The sequence below is a fragment of the Balaenoptera physalus genome (genome assembly GCF_965194825.1).
Source record: "Balaenoptera physalus genome assembly, chromosome: 19".
Classification (NCBI taxonomy): Eukaryota; Metazoa; Chordata; class Mammalia; order Artiodactyla; family Balaenopteridae; genus Balaenoptera; species Balaenoptera physalus.
Genome location: NC_138900.1, coordinates 63,765,672 through 63,782,367, shown reverse-complemented (window position 1 = coordinate 63,782,367; position 16,696 = coordinate 63,765,672). Strand labels below are relative to the sequence as shown.

Here is a 16,696-nt window from a genome sequence, read left to right as displayed (position 1 = left end):
CTACAAACTGATCTAGAGTTTGTGTGTTTGTGTTTTTTATCCCCAGGACATCAAATGAGCTCGTGGGGCAGCTCCTAACCCACAATGAAAGAAGAAATGGGAGAAGTGAGTCACCCAGCACCACCCGCTGCTGACTCCACAGGCCCCAGGCAGCAGAAACTGGCACATCTCCATGGCAAGCAGAGATTTAATTTCCAAGGCACTGTCTAATGGGACATGATAACAACAGGAATAAGTTGTAACTTACTTACCTTGAAGCACAAGGAATTTGTACCTAACTTGATGTTTGTTAGATTTAAGTAACACTGTAATAAAAATAATAGACAACATTGGAAGGGAACCCCTCCACTGGCTGAGTTTGAGAGACGTAGTTAGAACAGCCTGCCGTCCTAATCAGATCTAATCTGCCGCAGAAGGTTTGGGAAACAAGAGGGCGGAGTGGCTGGTGTGCGTGCGGAGGATGAGCTGGAGAGCTTCCTGGAGGGTCTGGGACGTGAAACAGGCCTTGAAGGATGAGCAGACATTTGGTGGGAGAATCAGGCAGGTCTTTAGGGATGGAAAAGAAGGCAGGTTGGAGAACTGCCGGTGGGTGAACTGAGTAATAACAAGCTTCATCAGAGCAATGGAGAGATGCGGGGAGGTAAAGAAAAGACCGCTCATTTCCCAGCAACCCACCAGCACTAAAAGGACAGAAGCCCAGCGCGCTGAGCACTGGTGCCAATTCACCCCCTCTGGGGACAGGTTCTTGGGAGTAGACAGAGGTGGGCACTGTCCCAGGTGCTGAAGCCACAGTGGGAAGGAGAGCTGGCCCTGCTCTCCAGGGGCACTGATTGGAAGAGGGCACAGGCAAAGAGACAGGAGGTTTGGTCCACCTGGGGACCCGTGTGGGGACCAGCGTGACTGAAGCAAGGATGTATGGAAGGTGTGGTTGGAACCCAGCTGTGTTTGGCATTGGTTAAGAAATTTGTATAATTACCTTGTAAGGAATGAGGAGCCATGAAAAGTCTTGAGCAGAGAAGGATGGACATGGGGGAGATATAAAAAAACGATGTTAGACGTTGGAAGAGGCAGGCCAGTTGCATTGGGAGGGGAAGCATACAGTCCAAGGAATAAAGGCCAAGTGAAGCATAGCAGGGCTCTCAACGAGGCGGCGGGAGTGGGCATGGACAGAAGAGCCAGACAGAAAGAACAAGGAGACAACGGGCAGCAAGTGGAACTAAGCAGACAGGTTTATTTGTTCTGTTTTTAATTCCAGTCTTTACACTTGTACAAGACTATCTGAATGCTAACTGCATGCCCAAGAGCCCCCCTGTACCTCCATTCTGGTTTCCCAGTGGACCCACGAGGGCTAGAGACTTCTTAAAGTTATTTTTTTTTTAAATCATATTTGCATATCTGTGATTTGGGAAGCTTTAGTTTTTCCGTTTATACAATGGATGAGTGAGTTGTTAGAACATCATTTTCCCACTTGTGTCTTGGGGAACCCTCTTTCACAGGGAGTTAATTGGTGCGCTATGGAGAAAGGGTTCCATGGTGAAAAACATTTTGGGAAACATGGAGTTAAAGCCAGCAGGACTTTTCAGGGCCTTTACTATGCAAATAGGTGCTGAGACTCTCCAAATGGGGGAGATAGTATGTGGATCATCTTGTGGGGTAAGTTTTGGGAGACACTGGGCTGGAAGATCGCCAAGTCTCTTCTCATTCCAACCCTAACCCCTCCAAACACACAGAGAACCTCATAAGCAGAACTCATTTTAACCATCGGTTTTTGCTGGTTAAAGAAACACCAATTAGAATATAACCTGCTTGCCCAGTTTCTCAATTGGTCAAGTCAACAAGACTTTAGTGGATGCCTATTATACACCCAAAGAATTTTAAGTCAGACTCTATTCCAAGAAGTTTGGAAATCAAGTTCTTGAAACAAACAGAGGGTGATTAAGTGCTAAATAGGATGGTGCTAAGTTACAGTACAAGAGAAATTCAGAGAAGAAATACTGCTGTTGATGGTATGCTAATGCTAATAAACGTTTGCTGAGTGCTTGTATTTTCTCATGAAACATTCACAATTATCCCATGGAAAAGATGCTGCTCTGATCCCACTTCACAGATGAGAAAACTGAGGCTCTGAGAGCTTAAGAAACTTGCCCAAGGTCCCAAAGGCTAGGTTGTGTCAGAGATGAATTCTAGTGCATTTTCTTAGCTCAGGCTTCCGTTCTCTCAGCAGAGTTTGGGATGGGGCAGTGGGGCAGGCCAGGCTGTGAAGAGTCAGAGGGCGGAGTTTAGTCTTGAGCCACGTGGCGTGGGGGCCACTGCAGCTTCCAGGGCAGTAGGAGGCCCATGAACACAGAGCCTGGGGAGAGGACCCTATGAGGGGATGCTGGATGGATACGATGGGGGGAGGTTCCAGCTGGAGTGACAGCAGCGGTTGCCCAAGCATGAGGATCTTTCACAGAAAGAACCCCATTAATTGGCAACACATTAGAACCTGAGGAAACAGACCTCAGCCAGCTGATCAAGGTCAACACCGGCAGTGATGGGTCATGGCGACAGCATGCACCCTTGATGGGACGTGAAAAGACCCCGGTATCTCTAGGGTCTTCTTCCCACAAACCCAAGTCTAAGCATGAAAAAAGCCTAATCAGACAAGTCCCGATTGAGGCACATTCTACAAAATACCTGACCAGCCCTCCTCAAAACTGTCAAGGTCATCAAAAACAAGGCAAGTCTGAGCAACTGTCACAGCCCAGAGGAGCCTAAAGAGACATGATGATTAAATGTTAACATGGAACCCTGGAACAACAACAAAAAAAGAGCATTAGGGAAAAACTAAGGCAATCTGGTAAAAGTATGGACCTTAGTTAATAATAACGTGCCTCGATTGGTTCATTAATTGTAACAAAGGTACCCTACTAATTTATGATGTTGACATTAGAGGAAAGGGTGTGGGATCTATGGGAATCCTCTCAACTATCTTCTCAATTTTTCTGTAAATCTAAAATGGCTCTAAAAAATAAAGTCTGTTTTTCTTAAAAAGAGGAAAGGAAGAGAGAGATGAGACACAGGTGCCTCTCTGAAGGCAGATGGCCAGAGAAGCAGGAAGAACGGGGCGCGGGGCTGGGAAGGGAAGGGGACGCAGGTGCGGAGGTGGGTGTGGGTTTGGATGTATTGGAATGGAGGTGGGCAATCTGTCCATCTGTCCATCCATCTCCTACGAGGGGCCAGGCATTCTTCTGGGCCCTGGCAATCCAGCAGGGCCGAGACAAACTCCCTGCCTTTGTGGAGGGACTGGCAATAAACATGAAAGTAAACAGACATTGGAAAGAACAGCAGGTACACAGGGCCGGGGGGGCGGGGTGATGCCTCAGGGGAGGCCAGTGAGAAGGGGTCAGTGAGCTGAGACCTCAGGAATGAGAAGGCCTAAGTCATGCTGGCGGAAAGTGGGTTCTGGCGGCAGAAATGGCCCTCCTGCGTGAAGACGCACTGCGGGCAGTTGAAAGCATCAATGCGCCTGGCTTCTAAGTCAGGGCTGGGCATAATGCTTGGGCCTCCTCTGCCTAGAACAGCTGATTCATGTCCATTCCAGGACGGCTCAAAAGCCACTGCCTCCAGGAAGCCCTCTGTGACTGCGTTGGGCCAGGCAAGTCTGTCCTGTTTGGGAAACCCAGAGTTCCCGGTGCTTTTCCCTCAAGCCCCTGCAGCAATCATTACCTGTCATGAGTAGATGTGGTTTGTCTGTCACTCTGGGCAATAAACCCATGAGCACAGAGATCTCGTCTGTTTTCTCCACTGCCTCCTCAGCACCCAGCACAGTTCCTGGCACATAGTAGGTGCTCAAGAAATATTTGTTAACTGAATGAGTGATGAGGATATGGGGAGGGGTGCCCTGAGGCAGGGAGGGAGGGCAGAGGAGGGCTTTGAGTGTGCTGGGCTGAATAATAGCCCCTGACCATCCGATCCCCCAAAGACACCCAAGTCCTAATCCTTGGAACGTGTGAAAGTGTTACCTTAATGGCAAAAGAGCCTTTGCAGATGTGACTGAATTAATGACCTTGCGATGCGGAGATTACCCTGGATGATCCTGAGAGGGCCTAAATGTCATCACAAGGGTCCTTGTAAGAGGAGGATCAGAGAAGTGTCTGAGAGAAGGAAATACAAAGACAGAAGCAGCGGTTGGAGCAATTTGAGGCCACAAGCCCAGGAATGCAGGCGGCCTCCGGAGGCTGAAAAATGCAAGGGAACCAATTAATAGCTTAATTGGTTAATTGGAACCAATTAAGAGCTTAATAGCGGATAAGAATATTCCACTGTGAGTAAACAAAGCTACTGATTGTTCAGTGGAGTTGCAAAAGGACAAAAAAGGAAATGTGTAGAGTGTTGGCGGCTGGCAGCCTTGAAAAAAGTCCTCGTGGTGGCAATGACCAGGTACAATTTAATTTGACAGAAGCGGGGCAGGAAGAAAACCAGCTGAAGTAGGAAAGGAGCCATTTGGGGTTTAAAAAATTGTTTCAAAGAACTGTTGTAGAGCCTGGTACTGATCAACAGTAAAATCAATTGCAGATATTTGTGACTTTGTCCCCCCATCAGGTGCTGCACAAGCAGGCAGCAGGTCTTAGCGTTTCAGCTTCAGGAGAACCCCACGAGGTGGGAATAAACATTAACCGCTTTGACAGATGAGGAAACCGAGGCAAAGAGAGGGTAAGCAACTTGCTCCAGGTCACACAGCTTATGAATGACAGGATCCGGCTAATGCCCAGCCCCAGGGCACTAACCACTCGGCCACACTGCCTCTCTGTAGAGCCTGTAGTATATGCGTATCCTCCCTATCGGCAGGTGGACTCCCCACCCCGTACCTGGGGACTCCCTCACATTGTGGGGCAGAGCCCACCCCTAGGGGAGGCGTGGACAGCGTCACATTGGCTTCCCCAGCCTTCCCGCAGGTGGGGCTTGGCCACTGGACAATGGTTCCTCTAATGGGACCCACCTGCCCTGGACGTGGAGTCGGAGGCCGGATGCTGGCAGGGGGAGAAGCGGACGGGGAGGAATCCACTTTGGTGCGGGGCACCTCCTGCTCACCCTGTCCCACCCTGCTCACCCTTGCTCCTGCCCTGCCTGGAGATCTGAAAGCCAGGGGCAGAGGGCCTTGAAAGCCTGGGTGCCCTCTGGCCCCTGCCTCTACTTCAAAGTCTGGCTCAGGATGCTGTAAACACAGCTCCCAGGGGTTAGCTCCCAGCCTCTTTGCCTCTCTCCATCCCCCCACTCCAGGCCACCCTTCAAACAGCCTGCTATCGATCCTGAGAACATGTCCTCCTTAATAAATAAATCAGGCTGATAACCTGGGTTTAACCCTTTATCACTAAAAGCTTTGAACAATTCTTAAGTATTCCCGGGATCATAAAATAGATTACTCCCATCAACGGATCCCTCTGAACTTGATTTAACCTTTTCTCGAGTATCAAATTTATCTCGGAGAGCCTCTGGAAATGTTCTGTGAAGCTGTGACACCCTGAGACCCACAAAGCTTGGGGATAGAGCTTGCCCCATACCCGACGTCCCCAGCTGTGCTCTTGTAAAAGCTTGCGCTACTGTTTATGGCTGTACTGGCTGTTCCCATCCTCGTGATTAAGCAGTCAGACAGCGTTTCTCTCTGACATCAGTGTGGCCGTTTCTAGAAGCAACTTTTCCCTCATTCCTCAGCCCCACCCTGGTTTAATCTGCCACTGCAGTTTGCTATAAACTAGAAAAATCACATAACCACAATTTATTAGGCTTATACTTAAATGAGAATAAATAATTTGTGAAATGCCATTGGAGGAGCTTTGTGCTTAAAATTAGCTTGCTTGCTAACTTCCTGTTTGTGTGCACACATGCCTGTGTCTGTGCACACGTGTGCACGAGACAGAGAGAACGCCTGCCTCCGAGAAGCTAAGTGTCTGCATGGCCACTGGACCGGGGTCTGGGGCCCCTCACCTCTGTGAGACGGATGTCTGCGGGGATCCGGTCTCCGATGGAGAGAGACACGATGTCTCCAGGCACCAGGTCTCGAGCAAGAAGATGCTGGAGCTTCCCTTCTCTTATGCTGCGTTTGAAATGGGAAACAGCAAAAGCACCCATGTTGACATCTCATTTTTAGGCACGTTGATAAACTTGAGCAAAGATTACAGAAACATACTTTCTCTTTCCCTTATGGACAAACCCTTGTGCCTTTACGGTTTTATTATTTTTTAAATTCACCTATCCTAAAAGACTTTTGGGAAAGTGTATGGCTTCTAGGAGACCCTGAGCCTCATTTGAAAAGTGGGGTGACTACTGTTCACTCTGCCTGGAAACAACACTGGGCCACAACGGCCTCCAGAAGCTTCTGCTGATCTAGGGAAGTGATTCCTTAATGAAGCTGGCAGCTAGCGGCACTTTTATCCTCAGAGGACACAGCATTCTGGTGTGCAGAGCCCGGCTCGGGACCTCAGGGATGGCAGAGGCTTGTCAAAGCTGGGAGGATCATCTTAAGTGCTCGAGAAGCTGGGGACACCCCCTCCCACAGGGCCTGGACCGTTCCTCACGGCCATCTGACGTCTGCCGTTAGACACGGATGTGCTTCTGTGCACGGGCTCCCACTGGAATCCCACCACACACTGCCCCTTGCCCGACATGGCAGGAGCCTCCCAGACGGACCTGTGCCCACCCCCCCGACCTCCTTCAATTCATCCTGTATGTGGCAACCAGAGAGCTCTTAAAGCACAAAATCGGATCACAACTTCCTCCTACTCCAACCCTCTCCAGTGACCTTGGAGTCAAACCCAGCGGCCCTGCCTCCTGCCACCGCCCCCCCCCCACCGGCGCCGCCCCACCCCGCCCCCGAACGCACCCAGCTCCTTCTAGTCTCAAGGTCTTTGCTGACCTTGAATGCTGGAGCAGACATTCCCCTCTTCCCTGTTAACAGAATTCAATCTTATTCAGGTACTGCCCTTCTCCCCACAGCCCAGTGCTCTAGTGGGTGGGTCCTGAGTGGCTGAGACCATCAGGGTGATCCCAGCACCTGCCATGACCGGCATAGGGACAGGCATGATCTACAACACTGGCCTAAGAGACAGGAGTGGATATTTGCTGGGGGCTTGAGAGAAAGTTTTTTTCACTCTGTACACACACACACACACACAGATGGCCTCTTCTTCTGTTGGACCTTTTTATACCTGGCTGTGATGCCCGGAGCTGTGGCAGCCATTTTGGGATCATGAGGGAAGCTGGCCCAAGAACAAAGCTAACAAGCTGAGGATGGCAGAGTAAAGAAATAAAAGGCACCAGGTCCTTGGTGCCATCTTGAATTAACTAACCCCACTGTCCCCCCCCACCTCAGATCCCTTACCATAAGACAACACAATTTCCTTGTGGTTTGCACAGCTGAATTTTCTGGGTTTTGTATCCAAGAGCACCTATCAGATATACATCTGCTCTTCCCTCAGCTCTTCCCATGGCTGGCTCCTGCTGTTTCTCAGGCCTCAACCTAAAGGTCAGCTCCTCCTTAAATGTCAGATCAGGGTGGCCTGCCAGCCAGCTATTTAAGGTCGTTCCCACACCTCCCCTGGTCACTACCGCATCTCCGTGAGGTTCTCTTTCTTTTAATTTTTGTGTGGCTTTGGGTTTCAGGGGGTCTTTTTGGCTTTAATGCACCTGCCACATTCCAAAATCATCTCATCCTTCACTTCATCATCTGCCTCCCCTGTTAGAAATGTGAGCGCCCCAAAGGCCAGGGCCTTCCCATCGCTTCGCCTGGAACAATGTCTCCCTGCACACAGTAGGTGCTTAGTAAGTATTTAGTGAATGCATAAAGGATGGAGGTAATGCAGGAAGGGTCTGCAGGGCAGATGCCGTTCCCGACTTGTGACACGGGTCTCAGGGACTCGGGGAGTGAGGCTGTGTCCCTTCAGTGCTCTTTCAACTCTACCAGTCTGTCCGCCTCCGCTGCTCTTGCAAAAAAAATTATCTTTCAGAAGTGACTTCCAGGGACATCAATAATGCAGACTATTCACCCAAAAGGCCAAGACTTGATATTTAAACTTAAGATCAGCTCATCAAGCCACTTAAATCATAGATGCTTCCGTCTGCTTATAGGATTACGTCACACGTCACACGTCTGGATTTCTGACAGCCTTGTTCATCTAATCGTTAGGCCCAGACGTTTTTACCACCCCCCGATGAACCTTCTAGAATTGACTCATCCTCTCTCATGCTTTCACATCGTGCTCTTTTGGTCTCTATTTTGTTACTCATTATTCTCTGCCTGTTCTCACACACACATGCACACACTCTTTGCTTGCTGTTTCCATGAGAGGTGGAACTCTGTCTCACTAGATCTTTCGATCCCCCAGCCCTATGCTCCATTTTGCCAAATACACGTTAAGGTTCTTTCCCCCAAATTATCCTTCGGGTAATAGAGAGTTACTGTATGTTTAAATCCTTCCAAAGTACCTCAGATCACAAGATACTTTCAGTTACTTTCTTTTGAGCAACAACGTCTATTTGGGAAAGACACGTGACTTTAAAACAACCTCAACTGACGCTAGCAGGGGTAAGGGAGAAGATCTGGGCCTTTTCTGAAAGAGTTTCATTTTTACAGGGAAAATAACATAGGGATTACTGATACACTAAAAAATTAAATGGACAAAAAAAATCAAGCCTAAAACATTCTGCCGGGGCTTCCCTGGTGGCTCAGTGGTTAAGAACCTGCCTGCCAATGCAGGGGAAACGGGTTCGAGCCCTGGTCCAGGAAGATCCCACATGCCGTGGAGCAACTAAGCCCGTGCGCCACAACTACTGAGCCTGCGCTCTAGAGCCCATGAGCCACAACTACTGAGCCCGCGTGCCACAACTACTGGAGCCCGTGCACCTAGAGCCTGTGCTCTGCAACAAGACACCGCAATGAGAAGCCTGCGCACCACAACAAAGAGAAGCTCCCGCTCGCCGCAACTAGAGAAAGCCCACGCGCAGCAACGAAGACCCAATGCAGCCAAAAATAAATAAATTAAATAAATAAATTTAAAAACAAAAACAAAAACAAACCTCCTCCCTTCTGCCTCTGTGGCCCCCTTTACCCATGGCGGCAGCCCCTGCACATCCTCTACGCTGAGCTGTCCGACACTGCAACCACTACCCTGTGAGGCTATGTGAACTCAAGTTAAATAAAATGAAGACTTCAGTTCCTCGGGTGAAGTCCTCAGTAGCCATATGGGACTAGTGGTGCCGTCCCGGGCAGCACACATGATAGAACATTCCAGAAAGTCCTATGGCACAGCACTGCGCTAAGCACACAGGCCCAGGAGGAATGGGGAGACATTTTCGTCTTTCTTTTTTCCTTTTTAAATGTCTTTGGGGAGGGCTGTGTGATACCCAAATGGCAAAGCTGGAATGTCCAGGTAGGAAAGAGGCTGGCGGGCAGCTGAGCAAATGGCCGGAGTTCATTACTGAGTTGTCTACCCCCTTCAGACAGAGTTCTGATGCCTCAGCTTGTTCAAGCCCCGCCTCTCAGCCTCTTCCGAGACCCCCTTTGAGAATCCAGTGAAAATTCCGAATACCTCCCTAGGAAAAACGCACACAGTTTTGCACACTTTATGATAGATTTTGTGGGCCACCCTCTCCCCAAAGCCATTCCCGTCACCCGTGGCCCCCAGGCTGGGCACCCTGATTACACACCAGTGACAGAGTGGAGGCCCAGAGAGGTTGAATGACACACCCAAGGACATGTAGCAATCGGCTGGCAGGGCAGAGACCAGGTTTCCTAACCCCCAGTAAGACATGCTTCTCCCATATCACATTACAAAGGATATAAATATTGCCAAACTTTTGTCAAACTCACCAGCCCACTGGCTCCTCTGATGAACCAAAAAGTCCTAGGGGGGGTCTCTGACTTACCAGTTACATTCGGGAGGTACCAGCTTGGTCAGCTCTTCCAGAGATTTCTCCGACCTGTACTCCTGGCAGGAAGCATGTGAAACGTGGTGTTTAAGAGGGAGGCCTCCACAAAGCTCCCATCAGCCCGGGTGACCCCGCCCAGGACCTCAGGACACACATTACACACCTGGATGAAGGCGACGGTGACCACGATCAGCACGGCCTAGGGGGCAAACGGGAGGGGACCTTAACACCCAGCTGCCCAAAGAGCAGGTGAACGAGCCCAGGGGAGGCAAGGAGAGGGCATTGTCTTGCAAAATATTATTTCCTTTCTTCTTGCAAAATAAGAGCACTGTGCAGAAATTTAGAAAACAGACGAGCCAGAAAAGCACCTCCAACTCTGCCACCTAGAGGTTCACATCTGGGGGTTATCCTTCTAGATTTTTCAGCATAGATACACTTACAACACAGGATCATCTAGTACAGAGATAATCGTTTATATCTCAACAGCAGCTAACAAACATTAGTCCACATCAGAAGATGCGAACCTAGCCTCAGGCTTTCGAACAGAAGCATCGAATTCCACTGCACGGAAGGAGTCTGGTTTTGTATTTTAAAAGACGGCACTTGACAGATAGAAGGAAGCAGGAACGAAAGTCATCAAAATGTGTTCAGAGCCACATTTAAAAGGTCACATACTGTATGAGTCCATTTATAGGAACTACCCAGAATAGGTAAATCCGTGGGGACAGAAAGCGATGGTGGTTTCAAGGGGCTGGTGGTGGGGGGTGGGGAAAGAGAGCGTCTGTGTAATGGGAACGGGGTATCTTTTAGGGTGAGGAAAACATTTTGGAACTAGATAGAGGTGGTGGTGGCACAACATTGTGAATGAAGTAAATGTCCCTGAATTATTCACTTTAAAACGGCTAATTTTTTAAATTAAAAAAAACATTTTTTTAAAAGGTGCACAACGGTTCTCTCTGTGTAATGATTACGAACAATGATTCTTGTTTTGTTTTGTTTTCGTTTTTTTGGACGCACCACACGGCATGTGGGATCTTAGTTCCCTGACCAAGGATCGAACCCACGCCCCCTGTAGCGGAAGCGCAGAGTCTTAACCAGTGGACCGCCGGGGAAGTCCCCGAGCAATCATTCTTTGTACTGCGCACACAGCCAGGATCCAGCAATGCCACCCAGGGGTCACAGGGGAGGAGTTCATTACAACATTGATCCCGACGGCAAAGAACTAGAAGCCACCAGCGTAACCACCAAGAGAGCGACGGCCAAGGAACCAGGACACCCCACTTGGGGGTAGAGAAGGATGTGGATTTTCCTGTCCTTTCTTTCTGTTGTGTTTTCTTTTTCTAAAAAAAACTACCGCCAAACTCTTTTCTCCTTGCATAACAAAGACAAGCACAGACGCAGCAAGCCCCTCGGCAGCCAGCCGGGTCTGGGATCGGGGCACTGCCCCCCACGGGGTGCACTCACCATGGCGATGCTGATGGCATCCTCGTAATTCTTCGTCAGGACGCTCACCAAGGCAGAGGCCAGAAGCAGCAGGATCAGGGGGTTCTTAAACTGAAAAATGAACACAGGGCAGGGAGATCTTTTCTAGGCTCACAGAGATCAGAGAGTGGGCTTTCTCCCGTGTAGCAATGTCAGCTCTACACTCACAGCTCGCTTCCAGGCCCACCCGACAGTGATCCGAGGGCTAGGAGAGGAGGACCACCAACACGCGACGGTTCTCCTCCGCCTGAAGACCCACCACTGCAGCTTCACTGACATCGGCTTCCTGGGGTCATCCTGACACTGTCCCTGTCAAGACGCCAGCCCTGGCCCTGCCTCTGAGTTCTTGGTCTTGCTTTGCCACATCTCCACGATGCTCCAGGTCAGAATCTTCCCCTCTGGTGGGACGCCAGCCCTGGTCCAGCATGGCCAAGGGGTCCCCTCTCACCACACCAGGCCTGCAATCCAGTGTGTCCCAATCACAACAACCCACTCCTGTAACTGCCTCTGGGAGCTCCAGTGACGTCCCTCCTGAGAAAAGGTGTTCCAGAAACTTCCCAAAGGATTTTTACTTTATTATTTTATGTACAGTGGTCTTCTCTTATCTGTGGTTTTGCTTTCCACAGTCTCAGTGACCTGCGGTCAACTGCGGTCCCAAGATATTAAATGGAAAATTCCAGAAATAAATAATTCGTAAGTTTAAAATTCTGTGCCATTCTGAGTAGCATAATGAAGTCTGTGCTATCCCATTCCATCCTGCCTGGGATCCCCAACCAAACACATCCTCTGCTCCTGGCATCCAACCACTGACACCCTCGTGGCTCAATGATCCAGGATAACATGAAGCAGATAAGCCTCCTTCTATGTCACAATGCCTGCGTCACTCCCGTCACTTCAGCTCTTCACGTAGGCATTGTACCGTCTCACATCATCACAAGAAAAAGAAAGGTAAGTACAGTATGATGAGATATTTTGAGAGAGAGAGAGAGATTAATTCACAAGGCTTTGATTACAGTATATTGTTATAATGGTTCTATTTTATTATTACTGCTGTTAATCTCTTACTGTGCCTAATTTATTAATTAAACTGTATCATAGATATGTATGTACAGGAAAAAACATAGTATATATAGGGTTTGGTACTATCAACTGTTTCAGGCATCCTTTGGGGTCTTGGCACGTATCCCCCACAGGTAAGGGGGGACTACTGTATCTGTCTCATTTCACACATACATTTCAATTGTTACAGACAAGTGAAAGGAAGCATAAACACAAACATATAAAAACAGGATCAGAGAGAGTACACCAAAGATCAGGATCAGGGTGGGAGTCAAAATATCAATAAGCAAATCATGGTGGTTTAAATTGGGGCTGTACCTTTGGCTCTGAGCTTCCCAGCAGCAAAGGCAAAAAGGGAAATGTGATCAGATGTGTGATTCCTACTGCTGACGGAAAGAAGCACATCAGCATCATGCCAGTGTGGTACATGAAGGGATTTAATGCCTCTCACCCCAGAACTGCTGTGCTTTAACTCCTCTGAATGAGGGACAGGGCACTTTGCGGTCAGCTCACGGGCCACCTGGTGTTATGGTGTTAGCCACCGCATCTATTGTGAATCCTCAAGACTGAGCAACTCGAATGTATTTCACCTTCTTAGCTACAATTTTTCTGCGACTGTATCAAATTATTTGTCTCTATTCTCTGCTAGAATGTAACCTTCCTAAGCACACAGGCCATACCCATCCTGGGGTCCCCAATCCTTCCAGGACCCAGAAGGGGATCTGAGCACATGGGGAGTCAGGCAAGAGCTCAGGAATCTGATAGAATTCCAGCTCTGTCTCCACCATGACCTCACTGACAGACCTCGAGCAAGCCTCTGACTTCTCCAGCCTCTCTCTCTCTCTCGGCTGATGGGAGGACTAAAGGGCATAAGGAGGGTAGAGTGACCTGCCCAGTGGGTGGCACACAGTAGGTGCTCAGTACATGGGAGCCAGAAGGACCAAGACTGATTACAAAAGGCACTGGATAAACACTAGTCAAAGGCAGGAATCGTGGCTGCCTGAGCTCCAGAAAACGGTCCCTCTTATCAGGGCTCTTGATCCAATAGCTGGCCCTCAGGGAAGCTCTCCCATCGGTCCTCGCCAGGGCTGGGCTGGGCTGGGGTAGGGGGGGTCATCACACGTTCAGAGAGAACCACACCTCAAAGCCAGCTTGCCTGGGAGCCCCGGTGCTCCGGTCTGAGACACAGTGGTAGGAGTCAACCCCGGGAGACCCACGAAAGAGCTTCCCACAAAAACCTGAAACCCGCATCAAAGTTTCTGAGATGGACCTTATTCAGTTAGCTACAGGCTTCTTCCCAAGGGTGATGTCTTCAGCATGTAAATAAACTATCCATCCATTTTACGGATCTCATAAGCCATTCCATGGGCACGAGTTCACAGATTAGGAAAAGGGATTAGATTTAAAGGGCACGCCATCGAAAAGCAAAGGGTGGGCTTTGTTTAGATCCCCGAGTCTAACAAGTCAACTGTGAAGGGGTGCCTTTGAGGCATGTGGGGAAAACCAGCTCTGGACCAGGCACTGGACGATGTGAACGAAGTGCTCATGGTCTTAGTGGGATAATAATAGTATTGTTGTTATGGTTAAAAACAAACAAACAAACAAAAAGACAGTCTTCCCTGGCGGTCCAGTGGTTGGGGCTCCGAGCTTCCACTGCAGGGGGCATGGGTTCGATCCCTGGTCGGGGAGCTAAGATCCTGCGTGCTGCGCAGGGCGGCCAAAGATAAATAAATAAAGGCTTCCCTGGTGGCGCAGTGGTTGAGAGTCCGCCTGCCGATGCAGGGGATACGGGTTCGAGCCCGGGTCTGGGAGGATCCCACGTGCCGCGGAGCAACTAGGCCCGTGAGCCACAACTACTGAGCCTGCGCGTCTGGAGCCTGTGCTCCGCAACAAGAGAGGCCGCGATAGTGAAAGGCCCGCGCACCGTGATGAAGAGTGGCCCTCGCTTACCGCAACTAGAGAAAGCCCTCGCACAGAAACGAAGACCCAACACAGCCAAAAATAAATAAGTAAATTTATAAAACAATATATATATATTAAAAAAATAAATGAATAAATAAATAAATAAATAAAAAATAAAAGAGAGAGAGAGAGGAAGAACAATGTCCTCCAGGGCAGACATACACACCAAAGTATAGATGGTAAAATGATTCAGTATCTAGAATTTGCTTTAAAATGCTGCAGCGAAAAAAGGGGGATAAAAAATGGGGCAAAATGGGTTGATAATTAGTAAAGCTAGATGGTGGATATATGGGGTTTATTATCTTATTCTCCCTCCTAATGGATATTTTTGAAATATTCCCTAATAAAAGGTTTTGGTCAGAGGAGTTCCAGTTTTGGTCCTGAGAGCTCCTGGAAGCACTGAGATGGGGGGAAGGGGATTGGGGGCAGTTTGCGGAGGGAAGTGGCTGCCGAGAGTCCTTGGGCTGGGCTCAGAGCTGCCCAGCAGAGCTCACAGCCATGGCCAAACACCACCACCCCGGAGAGGGACACGCCCTTTCTGCGGAAGTCCAGGGAGGATGAAGGGCCAGATAAAAGGGCAGGCCAGTTAAGAGTATATTAGTGTCCTGGGGATGCGGTGATAAATGACAACTTGGGGGGCTTAAATCAAGAGACTTATTCTCTCACAGTGCTGGAGGCCGGAAGTCCAGAAGCAAGGTGTCGGCAGGGCCGTGCTCTCTCTGGAGGCCCGAGGGCCTCCTAGGGGAGGACCGTTTCCTGACTCTTCCAGATCCTGGTATTGCCAGCACTGCTTGGCTTGTAGACACATCTCTCCACCTCTGCTGTCGTAGCGCCTTCTCCCCTCTGCGTGTGTCTGAGTCTCTTCTAAGGACACCAGTCACTGGATACGGGCCCACCCTAACCCAGTACGACCTCATCCTCACTAATCACATCTGCAAAGACCTTATTTCCAAATAAGGCCATAGTCTGAGGTTCCAGGTGGATGTGAATTTTGAGGGGACGCTATTCAACCTTGCACAGGGAAGGAGAACCCCTCAGTTCAGTGGAGTTAAGACTAAGATCTCATTTCAGCCCCGAGCCCATCACAGACTTCCCACCCGGTTGGACAGAAGTGAGGGGGGAGGGGGCACAAACACGCCCTGAACACCCGTCAGGCGCCTGCATTCTCCAGGCCACCTTCCAAGGCCGGGTTACCCCACATGCACCAGGCCTCTCCGCAGGGCCTTTGCACGTCCCCCCCTGCAGCATCATTCATCCAGACCCTCCCACGGCGCCTCGCCTCACTTCACTGGGTCTCTGCTCAGACACTGCCCCCTCCAGGCACCAGTCAGACGCCTCTGCTGACCACCCAGATCCCCGCAGGCACCTCCTCACTCCTGTCTTGACTCCTCTCCTCAGGCCACGCCCACTGGGTGCTGTTTCACTCACGGAGTGTCTGTTTCCCCGAAACCAGAAACTTGGGCCACTGCTCTATGCACAGTGCCTCGAGCAGGCCAGGAGCACAAAAGGCGTTTATCTAGAATGAATGAATGAACAGCCAACGCGCATTGTTAGCTGGGGGAATCGGAGGCTTGGTGGGGTTGGAACTCCTGCTTCCGGTCACCCAGCCGAGTGGGGATCAGCACTGGGTCTGTCCTGCCCCAGCTGCGTGGCCTCCTGGCCAGGTCACTTCTGTGATGCCGCCTGGATCCCTGCCCTGTCTGGCAGCTCCCACCCTCCCTGCAGGCTGTACCCAGTGGAGACTCAGAGAGCAGGGGGCCTGTTTCTGCACAAGGGACCCCTCCAGCCATGGGCTCAGGGCTAGCTCAGGGGTCCACAGTCCTGGCCGGGACGCTCTGAGAGCTGGGACCAGGTGCTGGCCTCACCCTGAACTCCAATTCCAAGTCCATCATCTCACCCCCTCCCCCTGAGGCTGGACCTGAGCAACCCTCCAGGCCGACCCTGATACCACCAGCCTCCCTCCCTCCCTCCCCTCCTGGAGACCATCCCCAGGCACCTGCCCCCTCCCACCCAAAACAAGTGAGTCACCGTGAGACACAGCACACAAGTGTCAGATCCAATGGTAAGATCCCACCACGTGCCACTAGTGCTGCCCTGGCCACAGATAATCAGACTCTTCTGGCTCATGGGGCCCCTTCTAAGCCCACAAGTAAAGGGGGACAGGCAGAAAGCGGTCTGTTGAAACCTTACTGTGCGGTGAAATGGTGGAACACCGGAGACGTTGATTACAATAAACAGTAACAACCGAAACAACCAGCATTTCCTGAGCACCTCCTCCATGCCATGC

The 16,696-nt window shown here is 50.2% G+C and overlaps 1 protein-coding gene across 9 annotated transcripts in view; it reads right to left on the bottom strand.

Moving 5' to 3' along the window:
* The window catches only part of ATP2C2 (ATPase secretory pathway Ca2+ transporting 2), a gene marked incomplete at its 3' end in the record, with an annotated part of 86,239 nt that overhangs the window by 34,784 nt on the left and 34,759 nt on the right, over nt 1–16,696 (bottom strand). For 7 of the 9 annotated variants that reach the window (XM_082438432.1, XM_082438430.1, XM_082438425.1 and 4 more), the window contains exons 4-7: nt 11,371–11,460; nt 10,070–10,105; nt 9,904–9,965; nt 5,968–6,076 (exon numbers count right to left, since the gene is read on the bottom strand). In XM_082438432.1, coding sequence (XP_082294558.1) covers nt 5,968–6,076; nt 9,904–9,965; nt 10,070–10,105; nt 11,371–11,460 — 297 coding nt within the window. The remainder of the gene's footprint in view (nt 1–5,967; nt 6,077–9,903; nt 9,966–10,069; nt 10,106–11,370; nt 11,461–16,696) is intronic. The other 2 variants (XM_082438426.1, XM_082438433.1) reach the window with 2 other exon arrangements.